The sequence below is a fragment of the Tachyglossus aculeatus genome, chromosome 20 (assembly GCF_015852505.1).
Source record: "Tachyglossus aculeatus isolate mTacAcu1 chromosome 20, mTacAcu1.pri, whole genome shotgun sequence".
Lineage (NCBI taxonomy): Eukaryota > Metazoa > Chordata > Mammalia > Monotremata > Tachyglossidae > Tachyglossus > Tachyglossus aculeatus.
Genome location: NC_052085.1, coordinates 390,517 through 410,217, shown reverse-complemented (window position 1 = coordinate 410,217; position 19,701 = coordinate 390,517). Strand labels below are relative to the sequence as shown.

The 19,701-nt window shown below is 49.5% G+C and overlaps 1 protein-coding gene across 1 annotated transcript in view; it reads left to right on the top strand.

Moving 5' to 3' along the window:
- Positions 1–14,899, top strand: part of CRYL1 (crystallin lambda 1) — a 57,365-nt gene extending 42,466 nt beyond the window's left edge. The window contains exons 6-8 of the mRNA XM_038762077.1: positions 10,830–10,935; positions 13,219–13,325; positions 13,892–14,899. Of these exons, the coding sequence (XP_038618005.1) occupies positions 10,830–10,935; positions 13,219–13,325; positions 13,892–14,005 (327 nt within the window). The 3' untranslated portion in view covers positions 14,006–14,899. The remainder of the gene's footprint in view (positions 1–10,829; positions 10,936–13,218; positions 13,326–13,891) is intronic.
- The last annotated feature ends 4,802 nt before the right edge of the window (positions 14,900–19,701 follow it).

The window sequence follows — 19,701 nt, the reverse complement described above, 5'->3', positions numbered from 1 at the left end:
TTACCTTCCTTGAAATCTTCCAGAACTTGCGTCTCGCCAGAGGCCTGTATAAGCATATCGATTTTTATACCTGCACATTAAGGTATTAACATACATTAGAGCATTAGCTTTCAGTTCTCTCAATATAGAAACTGTTTGGCACCTGGCTGGGAGTGCTTGTGTTTGTAGTGCCGGTGTGTGTAGTGAAGCTCTTCACAGTGAAATGGTGATGTACGATGATGGTGTGAGTGATTCACTCACAGCTAATTTCTGACCGTCAGCATGTTTCCTTGTGTCCGCAGGCCTTGGTGAGGAGTAGCTAGTAACCTTGTGCTTACCTTGTGCATTTTGCTTTTTCTAGAATTGCCCAACTTCAGGGGACTGAAGGGGTTTATGTGGGCGGGGGCGTTTAGAGAGAAGTGAGTTGGTAGGAGGCAGTGCGGGGAGGGTGTCCTGCCAGACCAGTGTTTTCTAGGTCAGGTCTGCCCACGTTGGCATTGGGTTTGTTTATGTTTATGACAGATGAGCGTCTTGGTGAGAGCAGTGGGGTAGATGGGCTGCTGCTCTGATCGGGTCAGGGGACCTTACCCAGTGTATGGGATAGGGGAAGAACCCCTGTAGAAATCAGACACCGGCTTGTATCCAGAGTGTGTGTGATAGCCGTGAGAGGGATTGAGTGGAAGCCTTGTTTTGGAGACCTCTGAGTCCCAGGGGCAGAGAGACATGAGCATGAGGGAGCATGTTCAGAGCAGCCTGCCCAGATAGGAGGAAAGTGAATTTTCTCCAGAGTTTCTCCTGTAATGGAGAGCGGTTGAAATCACTCCGGGCTGCCTCAGGCCACCGCAGATCTGGACTGTGTCCAGCAGCAAGGAGCTGAGCATGGGGAGAGACACAGGGGGTGACTGGGGGCGTCTGTTCCCAGACCAAGAGCACACTTCGTGGAGCAGTGAGAGAGCCACCATCCTCAGGAGCTGAGGGGCCCCGGCCCCTTTCCGATGGGAGGGACCACCCCAACCCCTTCCCCCACAGGCAGGTCGGAAGGCAACGGTGGGTCGACCTTCTTGTCCGTGTTCCTGCATGGGACAGAGGGAGACCTCACGCTCTTTAGGCCTGGGATGTCTGGGACAGTTCTGGCCATTCCTGCTCTCTGCAGAGATCTCCAGGCCACCAAGATCTCTTCCGTTCCCAGGAGCTCCGCCAAGACCCATGGCAGGTTCTGCCCTTGCTGAGACTCGTGAACTCATTACTGCAAGAGCCCTTGGCAAGCCAGGGCAACACATGCTGACCTGGATTTTCCCATTACTCCTCCGGCTCCCCTGCCCAGGGGTCAAATCAAGGTCTCCTGCTTCTGGGCTATCACACTCTATTTATTCCCTTCAAAGCCCTTCTGAGAGCTCACCTCCTTCAGGAGGCCTTCCCAGACTGAGCCCCCTTTTTCCTCTTCCCCTCCCCATCCCCCCCGCCCTACCTCCTTCCCCTCCCCACAGCACCTGTATATATGTTTGTACAGATTTACTACTCTATTTATTTTTCCTGTACATATTTACTATTCTATTAATTTTGTCAGTGATGTGCATCAAGCTTTATCTCTATTTATTCTGATGACTTGACGCCTGACCACATGTTTTGTTTTATTGTCCGTCTCCCCCTTCTAGACTGTGAGCCCGTTGTTGGGTAGGGACCGTCTCCATATGTTGCCAACTCGTACTTCCCAAGTGCTTAGTACAGTGCTCTGCACACAGTAAGCACTCAATAAATACGATTGAATGAGTGAATGAATGAATGACAGCTTTCAGCCATCTTCAGCCTCGGCATTTCTGCTTCCGGACCATAGCCTCTCTGACCTCTTTGAACCTTTCCCTGCTCCGGTCCCAGGTCTCTTGGAATCTCTACAGGACTTCCCCATCTGCTCTGTCCCATCATCTCCAGCTTCCTGTGGATAAGGCAGGCATGCTATGTGTCCTCTCCCCCTTCCCTAACTCCTCCACACTGGGAGACACCATGGTCTTCCTACACCCCCAGATGAGAGCTCTGGGGGTAACTCTGTTGTGCTCACTTGCCACCACCACCAAGTGATTGTCAAATCTAGTTTCTGTCACTGGATGTCACCCGTCTCTCCCCGTATAGGCTGGAGGAAGCTCTGTGCTTTTCCATGCCAGAAACACCTTACCTGCAGCTTTCACTGCACACATTGCGTTCTATAAAGTCAGGAACCTGCTCTCTCTCCAATTGGAGTTCAGTGCCAATGGGTTAGAGCACATAGGTCGTAGAACTGGAAGTGAATGGAAGTGAGCCTTTACCTCAGTTTTCCTAGAAGGTATTATAATCAATCAAAATTTAATAAAGTTCCCTGCTTCCGTGACCAGGACAGTCAATCAGTCATATTTATTCTATCAATCAATCGTATTTACTGAGCACTTACTGTGTGCAGTAAAAACTCCTGTTGGCTTCATTCATTCATTCATTCAGTCGTATTTATTGAGCGCTTACTGTGTGCAGAGCACTGTACTAAGCACTTGGGAAGTACAAATCAGCAACATATAGAGACGGTCCCTACTCAACAACGGGCTCACAGTCTAGAAAGCTTCAAAGCTCTCCATCACCTTGCCCCCTCCTACCTCACCTCTCTTCTCTCTCTCTCTCTAAATCCCAGCCCACACACTCCAATCCTCTCGTGCTAACCTTCTTACTGTGCCTTGTTCTCGCCTATCCTGCCGTCGACCCCTGGCCCACGTCCTACCTCTGGCCTGGAATGCCCTCCCTCCTCAAATCCACCAAACAATCACACTTCCCCGCTTCACAGCCCTACTGAAGGCTTACCTCCTCCAAGAGGCCTTCCCAGACTGTCCCCTTTTTCCTCAGCTCCCCCTCCCCTCCCCATCTCCCCGACTCGCTACCTTTGCTCTACCGCCTGACCCCACAGCACTTGTGTAAAGATGTACGAATCTATAATTCTATTTATTTATATTAATGCCTGTTTACTTGTTTTGATGTGTATATATTTATAATTCTATGTATTTATACTGATGCTATTGATGCCTGTTTTCTTGTTTCCATGTCCGTCTCCCCCCTTCTAGATTCTAAGCCCATTGTGAGTAGGGATTGTCTCTCTTTACTGCTGAATCGTATTTTCCAAGTGCTTAGTACAGTGCTCTGCACACAGTAAGTGCTCAATAAATATGATTGAATGAATGAATGCAGAGCACTGTACTCAGTGCTTGGGAGAGTACAGTATAACAGAGTTGGCAGACACATTCCCTGCCCACAAAGTGCTTATATTCTAGAGGGGGAGGCAGACATTAAAATAAATTACAGATATGTATTTAAATGCTGTGGAGCTGAGGGTGGGGTGAATAAAGGTTACAAATCCAAGTGCAAAGGTGATGCAAAAGGGAGAGGGAGTAGGGGAAATGAAGGCCTTGTTGGGGAAGGCCTCTTGGAGGAGGTGTAATTTTAATAAGACTTGAGGTCTGTTGGCTATGGAGGGGAGGGCGTTCCAGGCCAGAAGCAGGATGTGGGCAAGGAGTCGACCAGTGAGAGAGATAAGATCAAGGTACAGTGAGGAGGTTGGCGTTAGAAGAGTGAAGTGAACGTGCCGGGTTGTAGTAGGAAATCAGAGAGGTAAGATTGGAGGGGGCAAGGCGAATGAGTCAAGCAACAAAATGTATTATTGCTCCTTTCCCCTCGCTTCCCCCGGCTGTCCTCCATTTTTCCATAGTTGGCATGGATCAGCAATAAGTGGAAGACTTTTCCCAACGTAATCATTTTCCAGGAATGATTCAGTGCCTCGTTGCATCAGCTCAGAGTTATAGCCAGTGACGACTTTTACTGGTGAGCAAAATGCCCATGACCAAGCGTTCAGGAATGTTGAGTCCTGCCCCCTTGGAGTTGTGTAGGTTCTGGCAACAGACAAAACAATTTTAAACCAAACCACGATTGTCTGAGTAGTAATCTATCCGGGCAGAGGGAGAAGCCTCCATTGTTGCACTGTGGCAAGAGCCACATTGCTCCGTAGGGGAGAGGCCATGAGCCCGAGTGGGTTTGGAAACAGTATGATGGAGTGGAGGGGGGAGAGAGAGAGACAGAGACATAGCATTTTCATGGAAATGGCCATGGCCAAGCCTGGCCCTCTGCACATGAGGACCATTCCACCTTGGGTCCGCAGGCCTTTTTGACCAGCGGGAGGGCTGGGGGAGGGCCAACTCCTGTTGCTTGTGCGAAATAGTAAGCTCCTGCTCCCAACTGACCCTTCCAATTTGTGGTTTTGAATCGCCGCTCAGTCTCCTGCTGTTCTCTCAGGCCCGCGATGCATAGGGGCTGCACTTCCAAGGCTTTCCCCAGCTATGAACCGGCTAGTCCTAAAAAATAAAAAGTCATGTGTAATCCCTTTCCCCCAAAACTTTCTAAAAATGAGAAACAGCGTGACCTAGTGGAAAGAGTGTGGGCTTGGGAGTCAGACATCCTGGGTTCTAATCCTGGCTCTGCCACTTGTCTGCTCTGAGTCACTTGGGCAAGTCACTTAACTTCTCTGGGCTTCAGTTATCTTATTTGTAAAATGGGGATTAAATCCTCCTCCCTCCAATTTAGACTGTGAGCCCTGTGTGAGACATCCTGATTATTTAGTATCTACCCCAGTGCTTAATACAGTGCTTGACACATATTAAGGGCTTAACAAATACCATGAAAAATTTGTGGGAAAAAAAAAAAACTTTCTTGAAAAATCTAGGAACCACATTTCTGGTTAGGTGGGCAATCCATCCAGCCTGGGATCTGACTCCCATACCACCCAGATGCTGGGAGAACTGGGTAAGGTTTGCCCTCTGGACCCCTTCTCTCAAAAAATGCTCAAACTATCTCCCAACCCTGGCTGTGGCTCAGAATGCCAGAGTTCATTCATTTCTCCAAACCTCTCTGGGCCTGCTGGTATTTTTAAGCCACACAACTTCCTGTGGGAATGAATTCCATATCCTGTACTCACCACCCATGGGGTGAAGAAGGGTTTTGTGGTGTTTTTTGAAGCTACCAGTTTCCAGCTTCTGTGGGTGGCCCCTTATCCTGGTGCTGCGGGATGGGGGAATGGTTCCAGTTTGTCCATCCACCCACTCTGTGTTCTTATAACTTTAATTTTGCTCCCTTAATCTGTGTCTTCCCGGACCCAAGAGTTCTATCCTAATTTTTTTAACCTGGAGGATGAGAAACACATTCTTACACTCCCAGAATGATATTAATCAGACATTTGTGTGCCTGGTCTTGTTCTAGTAACTCCACAGAATTCAGTTGACATTGAGAAAGACAGAGGCTGTGGTGGACATGGCTGAGTGTACAGATCTAGTGAGGACAATCAGTCAGTCAGTCAGTGGTATTTATTGAACACTTACTGTGTACAGAGCACTGTACTAATCACTTGGGAAAGTAAAATACAACAAAGTTGGTAGATGAAGTCCGCCCTGCCCACAAAGAACTTGCAGTCTATAGGGAGAGAAAGACATTAAAAGAGTTTAAGGATAGGGGAAATATTAGAGTGTATGAGTATAAGAATCTCCTTGTGAAATAGAAAATGAGTGCATATTTGTAGTGGGCAAAACCTTCTGTGACATTGGATGAAGTGGATTGAGTTGAAAGCCCTACTGACATCTAGATGATTTGGACTTCCTTTTTGTCATAGATGGTGGTTATTGAAAGAATCTGGGCTCCCAAACAGAGCAGGTTGGGGAGAGGGCAGTGAGGGAACTGAGGCAACTGAAAACCATTGGAGGGGGAGGGATTCCTCAGTCCACTTCCTTGATGTGGGCAGAGGATCAATTTCTGGTTCAGAACTAAGCAGAAGTAGGTGCTCTCAGCTGTGATGCCTCCGGTGCTGCCTCCTGGGAATGTGGTCCTGGTGTTCCCGCTCTCTGATTGGAGGGCAGCATTATTAGCTCCCAGCAGTCAGGATGGTGGTAGCAGTAGTACTTATTAAATGCCCACTGTGCCAACCCAGCCATCAGCCGGCCTCCCGCAGGCAAGCTGGGACGTGCAGAAATGGCATTGGGTGCAGGCACAATACTCACTTTGCTTTAAAAAAACATTTGCCCCTGTGGTACTGCCTTAACCACCAACTCGGTGCAGTTAGAAAAAGTGGAAAAGTTAGCCACCTTTAAAAGCCTTTTAGAAACCTGGCCTCCAAACCTTTCAGGAATTAGAATTTGGATGGAAGGTGGGGAGTTGAATATTTTCCCTTTCAGATTTTAAGGCACCTGTGCCGGAGCAGGTGGTGGTCGGACTCGGTCCCCATTTATGCTGCTTCAGGCATTGCGTTGCTGACTTAGGGTGTCTCGGCAGAGGTCTGGGTGACATTCCAGGAGTCTGTGGTGTCATCTTGGCAAGTTGCCAAGACCTAGTGGGCTAGTTCAGGCTGTGCCTGGAAGGGGTTGGACAGTGGGGATGGGAAAGGGCAGGGTTTGAGGCTTTTCAAAATCAAGGGGCTGCATGGGACCCTGCTCTTGTGGTTAAGTTGTTTTCTCCAAGCACCCAGGTAACCCTAAAGGCGTCCTCACTGCTGGGGAAGGGCTGACTTACTGTCACCCCTTCTGGTTTTAAACGCTCATCGTTATTTGTGCTAGTCCCGCCAGTCTGAGAACCAAGCACGGGTGAAGCAACAGGGAGACCCCCTCCCCCACCAACCCAGAGTCCCCTGCATCTCGGTTCCCAGACACCCCCACCAAGCCCTTGGCGGGAGCAGTCTGGGGTCCTGGACATGGCACCCCACATGGCCTACGGTAGCCTCCTGGTTTCTCCAGGGACCCACCCTGATCGGGCACACGTTCCTGGGCCTCGTGGGGAGAAGGGGTGGGTAGGACCCCTGACAGTGGAATTGTCCTGAGGCTTCTCCTGGCCTCAGGTTCACTTTACCCTGGGTCTCTTCCTGTGGACCGCCCCCCCCCCCCCCGCCACCACCGCCCCCCGCATCAGCCAGCTGTGTTTTGGGATTCCTGCCTGCCTCACCAACTTGCAGACCCCCCTCCCCCCTCAGCGGTTCTTGGATTAAAAAACATAACCACTGACAGCTCAGCCCCAGCAGGCACGCTGGCCTCCCTATTTATGACCGCTGCTACCCCTCCTCCGTCCTGCAAGGAGGTATGGCTGGGCATTGGTGGGCAATGGTGGCCAGAGTAAGGAAGGAAGGGAATCCCAAGCAGGTGGGGGTGCCATCCCAGTGGGTGGCATGGAGGGGGAGATGAGGTCACTGTTGAAGCTGGAAGCTTGGGGTGGTATCTGACCTTGCTTCTGCCCCTGTTCCAGGGCAATGAGTAGTCAGTTGGGTTTGGTGTTAGGGAGCAGGAGGAGCCCCTTCCCTGGCAACCACTCTCCCCTCCTCCTTCTCCTGCCCTTCCTCATCCTCCTCCATGACCCCCAAGGAACTTGGACGCTGTTTTGGAGGACAGTTCTGCAAGCCCAAGGAAGGCTCCCTGCTCTCCCTGCCCTCCCTCCTCAAATCCCCCAAAAGATCACTCTTCCCCCCTTCAAAGCCCTACTGAAGGTTCACCTCCTCCAAGAGGCCTTCCCAGACTATGCCCCCCTTTTTCTTAACTCCCCCTCCCGTCTGCATTACCTCAACTCACTCCCTTTGCTCTCCCCCCCACCCCACAGCACTTATGTATTTATGTATATATGTATATTTTTATTTATTTATATTGATGCCTGTTTACTTGTTTTTATGTCTGTCTCCCCCTTCTAGACTGTAAGCCCTGTGTGGGCAGGGATTGTCTCTATTGCTGAAATGTACTTTCAGTGCTTAGTACAGTGCTCTGCACACAGTAAGTGCTCAATAAATACGATTGAATGAATGAAAGGAGGGAAAATTCCTCTTTCACCCCCTACACCAACGAGGATATGGAACTTCCCTGCCCCAGTTCTCTTCAACTTTCCATCTTCCAAGAGCCGGGGATGGGCAGGCCTTTTTCCAACAATCCCCAATTATCCTGTTCTGCCCAGCCCTTAGCCTCGAGCTTGGCACTCACTCTACTGTCAGTCAGTACCTGAACTGTAACAACAAAATTAAGGATAATACTATCTCCCTACTTCTTAGATTGTGAGCCTCATGGAACAGGGACTGTGTGTAATCCAATTATCTGCTCAGCACAGAGCTGGGCACCTAGTAAGTGCTTAAAAATGCCATTACTATTATTATTCATAATAGTACGGACAATAATCCTGAAGGGGAAAGTGAAGGGTGCAGCCTGGCATAGTGGATAAAGCATGGGCCTAGGATTCAGAAGGTCATGGGTTCTAATCCCAGCTCCATCACTTGTCTGCTGGGTGACCTTGGGCAAGTCACTTCACTTCTCTGGGCCTGTTACCTCATCTGTAAAATGCGGATTAAGACTGTGAGCCCCACCTGGAACAGGAACGGTGTCCAACTCGATTTGCTTGAATCCACCCCAGCACTTAGTACAGTGCTTGGCACATAGTAAGTGCTTAACAAATGCTATTGTCTTTATTATTATTATTCTTATCATTAATAATAATCCTCACTGTATGTATTTGTTCCCAGCACTTGGTTCAGTGCTGCGCACAGGACTGGTGCTCAGTGAGGGACTCAGTGACCTCATCTGTAAAACGGGGTTGGGGACTGTGAGTCCCGCGTGGGACAACCTGATTACCTCAGCGCTTGGAAAAGTGCTGGGCCCGTAGTAAGCGCTTAACAAATACTATTATTATTAATATTATTAGAGAAGCAGCATGGCTCGGTAGAAAGAGCACGGGCTTGGGAGTCAGAGGTCATGAGGCCTAATCCCGACTCCGCCACATGTCTGCTGTGTGACCTTGGGCAAGTCACTTCACTTCTCTGAGCCTCGGTTCCCTCATCTGTAAAATGGGGGATTAAGACTGTGAGCCCCACGTGGGACAACCCAATCAATCAATCAGTCAATTGATCATATTTATTGAGCGCTTACTGTGTGCAGAGCACTATACTAAGTGCTTGGGAAGTACAAGTTGGCAACACATAGAGACGGTCCCTACCCAGCAGTGGTCTCACAGTCTAGAAGTGGGAGACAGAGAACAAAACAAAACATATTAACAAAATAAAATAAATAGAATAGATATGTACAAGTAAAATAGAGTTAAATAAATAAATAGGGAAGGACAAGTCGGCAACAGAGACGGTCCCTACCCAACAACAGGCTCATAGTCTAGAAGGGGAACAAAACACTTAACAAGAACCATGATTATTATTATTTTGAGTGGTCAGGGCCCACTCTCCCTTCCCTCTGGCCTCTGCTTAGTGAGCTGGAGAATATCTGCCCTCCCCATTTGGGAGGAAGAGTGGGCCAAGAGACAGTCCCTCCTTCCATCCCCCTCATTCATTCAGTCGTATTTATTGAGCGCTTACTGTGTGCAGAGCACTGCACTAGGCGCTTGGGAAGTACAAACCTGATCACCTTGTATCCCCCCTAGCTCTTAGAACAGTGCTTGGCACGTAGTAAGCGCTTAACAAATGCTATTATTGTTATTATTATTATTATTATTATTTAGAACTATTCCCCGGGCTCCTGAGGGATTTGGCAGTGTTGCCAGGAGCAGAGACAGCAGAGGGAGCTCTGATATTCCTTCTCCGTGGTATTCCCGGAGAGCCTAAAGATTCACCCCCTCCCCAGCGGGCCCGCAGGCGGGCGAGGAGGAGTCTCCCAAGGCCCGCGGCATGGGCAGGGAAGAGCACTGGCCACTCACCGCAGTGGGCTGTGGCTGTCCTGCAGGGTTGGGGCTGGAAGAAGGGTGCTGAGTGGCCATGGCTGGGAATCTCTCCCCACCCTGTTAAGGTACAATCAACAGTCCTTTCAGGGAAAGCCTATAGGATTTGTCCTGGAACCTGCAGTAGAGCAGGTTGGGGCCTGCCGGCGGGGTGTGGGCTGTGCCGCCTGGAAATGTGCCCTGGGAGGGCGTGCCCCTGTGGGCTCGGTTCTCCTCCGAGAGGCTTTCTGTGTCGGTCGACAGCGGTTAAGTCCCCTGCCAGCCAGGGAGCTGGTGAACCGGGGTACGTCGGCTCTGTGCTGGTGGCACTGAATGGAGCAACAGGGAGAAGCCCCAGCTGGGGCGGGGCAGGGCCTGTCCCCAAAAGGAAGCGAAGATTCTCACAGGGTCCTGTCCGGGCTGGTCTGGGGGCAGGCGGCTCCCGCTCCCAGGGAACGGCTGTTTGCATTGGGATCCACCATCCTGGAGATTAGAGGGGAGGATACGAACGGGGATCTAGCGTTCACTCTGTCTTGGTGGCATATAGATAGGTCCCACTTCTCCGACCGCTGCTCTGACGAAAGTTGAAATGTCAAAGGTGGGTGTCAGGGCCGCCTGCCCGCGAGGCGTGGTGGGTCAGTCCGGGACCACGCAGCCCAGCTCGTTCTAAACTGGAGCAGTCGGCTTCCTGTGGCGCATCATCCAGGTACACCTTCTTGGTAAATGAGATTCGTGGTCGGAAGCTCAGCTTGATCAGAAAATGCCTAATTTGGGGCTGAGGTGGAGAGAACTGTGGCAGATATATATTTTTCAACTCAATTATTCAAATTCACTAATTCACACCAGGTTGCGGGACTAAATCAGAGCAGCATGGACTCTGCTGTGTGCATCTAGAGCCAGTAGGGTGTTACCTGCCCAACCCATCTCCTGCCCATCTCAATGTCCACCCAAACGACCCAAACCAGCATCTTCCTGCCTGCCAGTCTCGCCATCCTCCACCGACGTACCGCCTCCCACCCTGTTCCCACCACTAAGGGCCAAAGCCGGTGATTGGTTTTCTCTTCAGTTAGAAACTTGACCCAAAATGTCAAAATAAGCTTCCGAGCACTCACCTCCCTCCTCTCCCTTTCTCTGTGCAGGAAGGAATAGTGTCACCCTCCGACCTTGACACCGTGATGTCTCACGGGCTGGGGATGCGCTACGCGTTCCTAGGGCCCCTGGAAACCATGCACCTCAACGCACAAGGTACTGTCTTCTCCCAGTGGATACTCGCAGGGCGACTGCTTGGGGCTTGATGTGGTCGGTCCTCCCAGTGCTCGGGTTTCCCCAGCCCACCTTGGCCAAAACATGGTCCAAAACTAGGGAGCGTGAGTCCAATCTCATGAGCCCATCAGGAGGCCACACTCCACGGTGTCCAAGGAAACAGTCGGGCTCCCGGAGGTGGACAGGGCAAGTACCGCAGCATAGGTTTCCCTTAGCACAGATCCTCGAAGAACAGAGCCCCTATACTGTGCAGTTAGTGCAGTTTCTTACAGGGAGCAAAATGTAAATTCCTCTCTGAAGGGTTGGAGAATGGACAAATGAGATCCTGGGCCAGGGCTGGCCTCAAGCTCAGGAGTTACTTAGTGTGCGGAACCCGTCTGTTTCCCCTCGTGACCCGGCCCTGCGAAGCTTCATCTGAAACCTGATATGGTGCTCTGGGACCCAGAGAGGCAGGAATTGAGCTGCTATGTTCAGCTTTGTTCTCCCAGTGAGCTAGGGAGGCTGTTTCAAATCAGGGTTATTAGTAGCCAAGGAGCGGACAGGTCCTGTTGTGGGCGTGTTCACAGTCTGTCTGGTCCGCTGACAGAGGGCGGCGGTGAACTTTCAGCTGAGAACAGCCGTATGTTTGGAAGAGAAAGTCTAGCTTTCTGCTGTTGGCTGGAACAGTAGCCTTCTGTACTCTCTAGGGTCAATTTTCAAAGGGGAAATAACCAACTTAGTGTTATCCTCAGTCTAACCATTTGGTAATATAAAGGACTGCCCAGCATCATTTCACCATTTTAAATGTTCACTTTCCCTAGGGAAATATAGCCACCTGCCGTGTCCCTAGGAATTGTTTAGGGAAGAGAATCGAATGCAATGTGATTTCTGAACTAATTCTGCTAGAGTCAATCAGTTGTAGTTATCGACTTCCAAACTCACCCTGCTAGGAGCCAAGGACTCTGGAAACCTGAGGACTGAATGATGTGGAGCAGTCAGGAAAGAGACGTGTACTGGGTTAAATCCCCTGAAGTGTGATTAATGTAATTTTTAAGAGTATTTGTTAGGTGCTTACTGTGTGCCAGGCACTGTACTACGTGCTGGGGTGGATACAAGCTAATCAAGTTAGACACAGTATTGACTTGACACCGTAGTGATGACTGTATGTGAATCACAACTTCAGTTAGTTCCAAAAATGCAGAGTGGAGTATTGCTGAACTGCTTTGTGCGAAAATGGCATTTATCAAGACTGAAGTGTGGGGCTTTCTCCTGTCTTACCACATCTCTTCCTGAAGACTGGTCTTCTGATCATGTAGCTCTTGGGATTGGAGATTGAGCTTCATTGAACAGGTTGTTTTTCTCAGGAAAATGATTGACTAGGAGCCCTGAGCAGAGCCATGATGTTTCTGTCCTTTTAAAATGATGATTTCAATCATACAGGCAATTTCTTGATATACAAATAACTTGTCTAGCTAGCTATAGCCACCAACTTTTCTGGCCACTTTTTCATTTTATTCTAATCTTTTTTTTTTAGGTTAGCTACATTATGGGGAAGTAGCAGTGAATTTATGAGGCTTAATCAATAGAATTTATTCAGCACCTACTGTGTGCGGAGGTTATGGTGTGGATTAAAAGGAGCCACGGTCAGTGAGACGTGTTCTGGAACTCACCTGAGAATCAGGGTGCAGAGTCTCACATCTATGCCTGACAATCAGGGGAATCAGCAATTAAGTTCAGGAGCAGGCTGCACATGGGAAAGTACAACAGTCAAGGGAAGAAAGTGGTTTCATTCCAGGGTAGTTGAGCCTCACTAATCTGCCGGAGTTCTTTGAAGGCATCCACAGGTGTGTGTAAAGAGGGGAACCAGGAGGCAGAGTACGTTTAGGTTGTCAAAGGGCCTGCGACGCAACAGGGAATAGTAGAAGGAGCCTGGGATGAGGAGCCAGGAGACCTAGATTCTAATCCCAAATCTGCCACTGCCTGCTTTGTGACCATGGGCAAGTCCCTTTCCTCATATTTCTTACTACTGTCTTAATTTCTTGAGAGTAGTCACCTAATTTTTTAGACCATGAGCCTCATGTGGGGCTGTCCGTGATCAGATTGTCTCGTGTCTACCCCAGCGTTTAGCACAATGCTCACTCAGAACATAGTAAACCCTGATAAATACCGTAATTGACCAATGTCAGAACTTACTACCCACAAAACTTACTGTTGGGAACTTATGTTGTTTTATGATATTTGTGTCACTGATCAAGGGAATCCTCTGTGTCTCTTTGATGATTTTAGGAATGTTGAGCTATTGTGAGCAGTATAGTGAAGGCATGAAGCATGTCCTGAAAACATTTGGACCTGTTCCAGAGTTTTCAGGAGAAACTGTACAGAAAATTCATCAGGTTTGTGAAAAAAGTGGTTATCTGTGATGTCCTAAAGACTCCCCTCTGATTATCAATTAATCAGTGGTAGAGTGGTATTTATTGAGCACTTACTTTGTACAGAGCACCATACTAAGTGCTTGGGGGAGAGTACACACACTCACACACACGTTCCCCACACAGAAGGAGCTTACAGTCTAAAGGTGGACTGTACTCACAACTCCCCTTGTCTAGATTCCTGTCAGCCCCTGCCTTTCTCCCTCAATCTGGCCCCAGGGTGGCGGGTGGCACAGGGATCTCGGATGTGGCTGGGGTAGAGGCTTGTGGGCCTGATGGCCAGGGATGATCGATGACACACGTGTTGGTAAAGTATCAGGGAAGAGCTTTTGGTTCTCTTGGAAACTTGAGCTGACGTTTCTTGGGAAGGTTCCCATCTGGATTCCCCCTACCCCCGGGACACTTGGGGCATCCACACTCCTCTTGCTTACACCCACAGCAAGGCTGGGAGGACCGCAGGAGGCGAAGGTGAGTGGGAGCCGGTTCCTCCAGTGTCACTCACCTCCCTGCTTCTTCCTCTGTCGTTTCAGGCCTTGTGCGAAAACACCCCCGCAGACCCCGAGCACCTGGACGCCAGGCGGCAATGGAGAGATGAGTGCCTGATGGAGCTGGCCAAGCTGAAAGCCAAGAGACAGACCCAGTGAAGGGCCAGGGACCAAGGGCTGGATTCCTGGAGCCTCTGTCTCTATGTCCGCAAACCGTGACCGATTCCATAGTTTAACCATCATGATCATCTGTCAACCCAGCTCTCCGGAAGCATATACCTGGAGACCCGTGGAAATGAAAAGCCACGCTGTAGTGACGAGGCCTTGAGCCCAGCCGGGTCTCCAACACCGTGCTGCCCTCTGTCCTCAGATGCCCATTGCCAAAAGAACATCCTCTGATTCTTTAAAAGCATCCAATCCAAACCATGGCAGGAAAACCTGCATCCAGGCCAAGCTGAGTGTGTTCAGCAGCATGGGATGGGCCTTCCAAGCTCTCAGAACAGAAGTCGGGAGGCCTGAGCCACCCTGACATTCTAAGGCCTGGAGTTGGGGGGAGGGGGGCACCTGATTTTTGGGCTAGGGGGGGGAATGGTATGGGGATGGTCGGGAGGGAGGAGGGACTCCTGTGCCTTGGGTTTGCAGGGGAATATGGATGCAGGGGACTATGGATCCAGGGAGCACAGGGCCCTGGAACTCCTGGCAACAAAGCCCATTTTCAGCTACCTTTGATCCATTTTGAAAACTGCCATCTTATACTGTAACATACCAGGCCTAATTATATCTTAGTTTGATTATCCTTTGACCCCTATTGAAATCTTCTTTAATACATCAAATGGTTGATTTCTTCATAATGGACTTAGTTTTTTCATACCAGAAAGGCACATGAGTTCAGCTTTGTGAGTTGTTCTGATTGCATGGGCCCAGAGCAGGGAGGCTTCCTCCTCCCAGCACTCAGCCCCTCAACTCACCTCCGCAGGCTCCCCACATGCTAGGCTCAGGATGACTGGCTGGGCCGTTCTGAAGTCTTTTCTAATAAAGATTAATTTCTGTGAAGACTCTCCTGTTTTCCCTGATGGTTGCCAGAATGGGTTAAGCAGGGCAACGTTTGACCTATACAGAGATTCGTGGAGTGAGAGAACCTAGGTTTCTCCACCTAAGGGCAGTCAATCATCCTCACCTGCTTTCCAGACATCTCTACCTGGATGTCCCGCCGGCACCTTAACTTAACATATCCAAAACAGACCTCCTCTTCTTCCCACCCAAACCCTGTCCTTCCCCTGACTTTTCTATCACAATAGACAGTACTACCATCCTCCGTGTCTCAACAAGCCTGTAACCTCAGCACTGTCCTAGGCTTACTTTTTTGTTTAATCCTCACAGTCAATTTCATGAAATTCTGTTGGATCTACCTTCACAACATGGCTGGAATCTATCTGCTTTATCCTTTCCATCCAAATTGCTATCAGGCTGATCCAAACACTTGTTTCCCAACTTGACTACTGTATCAGTCTCCTTCCTGCCCTCCCTGCCTTCTGTCTCTTCCCTCTCCCAGTCCATGCTTCATTCTGCTAGCAGGATCATTTTTCTGAAGAACCATCCAGTTCCTATCTCCACTCCTCAAAAGCCTCCAGGGATTTCTCAGGTTCATTCATTCACTCAATTGTATTTATTGAGCACTTACTGTGTGCAGAGCACTGTACTAAGCACTTGGAAAGTACAATTTGGCAATGGATAGAGACAATCCCTACCAAACAACGGGCTCACCTCTGCCTCAAATGGAAACTACCTACCATTGGCTTAAAGCACTCAATCAGCTAACTCCCTCCTACCTTAACTCGTGAATTTACCATTACAACCCAGTCCATACATTCCACACTTGTGATTCCTGCCTATTCTCTGTACCTTAATCTCCGTCCTGCCAGTAATCCCTTGAGCACATCCTCCTTCGGGTCTAGAACTCCCTCCCACTTTATTTCTAACCATCCGTCACTCTTCCCACCTTCAAAATTCCCAAAATCACTCTCCTCCAAGAGGCCTTTCTTGATTAAGCCCATATTTCCCCTAACCATTCTTTCCTCTGGGTCACCTATGTAGAGAAATAGCGTGGCTCAGTGGAAAGAGCACGGGCTTTGGAGGCAGAGGTCATGGGTTCAAATCCCAGCTCCACCACTTGTCAGCTGTGTGACTTTGGGCAAGTCACTTAACTTCTCTAAGCCTCAGTTACCTCATCTGTAAAATGGGGATTAAGACTGTGAGCCCCCCGTGGGACAACCTGATCACCTTGTAACCTCCCCAGCGCTTAGAACAGTGCTTTACATATAGCACTTAATAAATGCCATTATTATTATTATTATTATTATTATTATTATTATTATTATTACTTGGCTGTGTACCCCTTAAAGCATTTTGATGCCCCAGCCCAAGAGACCATAATTTATTTTAATGCCTGTTTCCCCCGGTAGACTGTAAACTCCTTGTGGGCAGGGATCATATCTACTAATTCTATGGTTCTTTCCTAAGTGTCTAGTACAGTGCTCTGCACACAATAAGCATTCATAAATACCATTGATTGATTGACCTATTCCAGCCCGGGCTGAGCCTGATTCACTCATTGATTCAATTGATTCAATTGTGTTTAAGTGCTTACAATGTGCAGGGCACTGTACTAAGTGCTTGGGAAAGAACAACATTAAACAGTGACAATCCCTGCCCACAAAGAGCTCATAGTCTGGGAGGGCGGGGCAGACAAGCATCAATACAAATAAATACAATTACAGATATACAAGTAAGTGCTGATTCTGTGTGACCCCTTCCCCATGCAGGAGAGAATGGGTGAGTTGAGGGCCTGAGATGGGGGAAGAGAAAGAATACAACCGCCAGGCATAGGGAGCAGCGTGGCTCAGTGGAAAGAGGCCGGGCTTTGGAGTCAGAGGTCATGGGTTCAAATCCCAGCACGGCCACTTGTCAACTGTGTGACTTTGGGCAAGTCACTTCACTTCTCTGAGCCTCAGTTACCTCATCTGTGAAATGGGGATGAAGACTGTGAGCCCCACATGGGACAAGCTGATCACCTTGTAACCTCTCCAGCGCTTAGAACAGTGCTTTGCACATAGTAAGCGCTTAATAAATGCCATTATTATTATTATTATTAGGGAACAAACTCCTGGCACCTGCCCCCCGCCCCCAGGATGTCTCTACTGCCCTGCTCTGCCTGAAGCTATTCTATGCTACTCTGCTCTGTTGTGCTCTTCACTAATCTGTGCTGCACTCTTCTGCTGTTCTAAGGTGTTTAAGAGCAGGGTTCATCTCTACTGATTCCATTGCTCTCTTCCAAGCACTTAATACAGTGCACTGCACAGGGTAGACACTCAGTAAATACCATTGATTGATGCCCTCCTGTGGTGGTGTCCAATTCCGTGCCTGGCAGGAGCAGAGCAGGAGAAAATCTCCTGAGCAACAAGTCTCTGCTCAGCAGGAATTTGCCTCCAGGAGGGAAAGGAAGGCAGGGGCTTCTTCTGCAATCCCCTTCCTCTTCCTCCCCACTCCCCCTCCACACACACTGTGCTCCCAGCCACACGTTACCCCCTTGGTTCCCTGGGCACACAGAGCACTGGGCTCCAGGACCCTGAAGCCATGGGGTGTGGGTGGTCGGGCTGCCCTGAGGTGCGTGGCTGCCCAAGCAACACCTGACTGAAGGGGTACAGGAGGTGGGCACAGGCTGGAGTGTTCTGGCCCACCCCTGGAGCCAGAGCCCGAGCCCGAGCCCGTTCTTCCTTCCACCCCCAGCTCCGGATTACTCCAATGGAAACCGTGCTCTAACCTCTTCAAATCACTCTCTTTTCTCTCCCCTTAACACTGCCCCCAGGGAGGGAATGGCTGTCCTCCCGGCTTGCTTTGACCAGGTCAAAGCTGCAGTATCCAGTAGGAGATGGAAAGATACACTTTAATCTCCGAAATACAAAAAAGAAGATTCAGGAGGTCAAAGATCATTGGTTTAGGGTCCACTGTAGAGCCCTGGGGCCAGCAGCAGGATGCAAAGATCAGAACAAGAGGTTGAGGGCAAAGCGTGTCTAGTCATGTGTAGTTAATTTCACAAAGTAAGCCACCAAGTGCTTAAAGAGTAGCCCTGAAAACAAACCCTCAGCTCACAGAGAAGCTACTGCAAATACACGGATTCTCAAGGCTACCTGGACTGGCGACCCGGGGACTCAGTGACCTGGTGTCTCGGGGTCAAAACTGCTGTTCAGTTTTGCTCCTTTTTTATGGCTATGGGTATGCTGAGTCATTTGGAAAACGAGTATCATCAACAGAACTAACAACAGAGATGTGGGGAGAATAAGGGAAAATGTCATCAATTGCTGTATAAGCTTTAATTGTGGTATTTCTTTAATGTTTACTATGTGCTAAGCACTGGAGCGGAGATGGTATACATCATATCAGACCCAGTCCCCAGTCTACCCAGACTGAGGTGGGGAGACCTGGAATCTGATGCACAGTGTCAGAGAATTGAGTTGGGGGTGTTCTAGTAGCAATTTGTACCTGTTGCAAATACCAGGGGTCCCCCACTTGAGGCCCAGATGCCAGGAGACAAATGTACAGATAATAATAATAATAGCATTTATTAAGTGCTTACTATGTGCAAAGCACTGTTCTAAGCGCTGGGGAAGTTACAAGGTGATCAGGTTGTCCCATGGGGGGCTCACAGTCTTCATCCCCATTTTACAGATGAGGGAACTGAGGCACAGAGAAGTTAAGTGACTTGCCCAAAGTCACACAGCTGACAATTGGCGGAGCCGGGATTTGAACCCATGACCTCTGACTCCAAAGCCCGGGCTTGCAGGCTGTCCTGTTGGTGCACTTTTCCCTCTCTCCATTTTCCTGCTCAAACTAGTCGCATCTCTGCTTTCCCTCCTAACTGTAAATGATTTTGTGCCTTCCTGACTCCCTTAGATAAGGGCAGAGACAGTGCCTTACCCCTTTTGTACGGTCCCAAGCATTTAGTACAGCATTCTGCATACAGTAGGTGCCCAACTCAGCGCTCTGGGCCCAGTAGGTACTCAGTAAGTGATTATTGATTGAGAAGTAAGAGGTTTGTTTCCTGTCTCTGTTCTCTAACCTCCTCTCCTCTTTCTGTGTCTCTCTTTACTTTCATCGTTCTCCCACCTCGTATCTCTGTCTCCTCTTGAGTTTCTCGGCCCCTCTGTTGTTTTACTGTCTTCTCCCTCCTTTCCTCTCCTGCGCTCTGTTTCCTTAGGGCTCTGTTTTCATGCTTCTCTCCAGGTCTCAGCCTCTAACTCAGTCTCTGGGTGGGACTCTTGGTTGTGCCTTCAGGGCTCTCTCACTGCGGTCCCTGGCTACGGTCTCTACCTGCGGTCTTTGGGTGGGTCTCCGGGTGTGCCCCAGGGCTCTCTGTCTGTGGTCTCTGGCTGGGCCTCGCCTCCCTACCCTGCCTCACCTCCCCCGGAAGGCCTGCCCGTTGTTTGCCCTGTGCTGAAACATTGGCACCTGTGTTAAAAGACTGCACTTATCCTCCCTCTCTTGCTCCTCTCCTCCACTCCCCCTTTTCTCCTCATTCCTTCACCGTGCTTGTCTCATAATAATAACAATAATAATGGCATTTGTTAAGCGCTTACTATGTGCCGAGCACTGTTCTAAGCGCTGGGGATGATTCAAGGTCATCAGGTTGTCCCGCATGGGGCTCACGGTCTTCATCCCCATTTTACAGATGAGGTAACTGAGGCACAGAGAAGTCAAGTGACTTGCCTAAAGTCACACAGCTGATCAGTGGCAGAGCCAGGATTAGAACCCACGACCTCTGACTCCCAAGCCCGGGCTTTTTCCACTGAGCCACATTG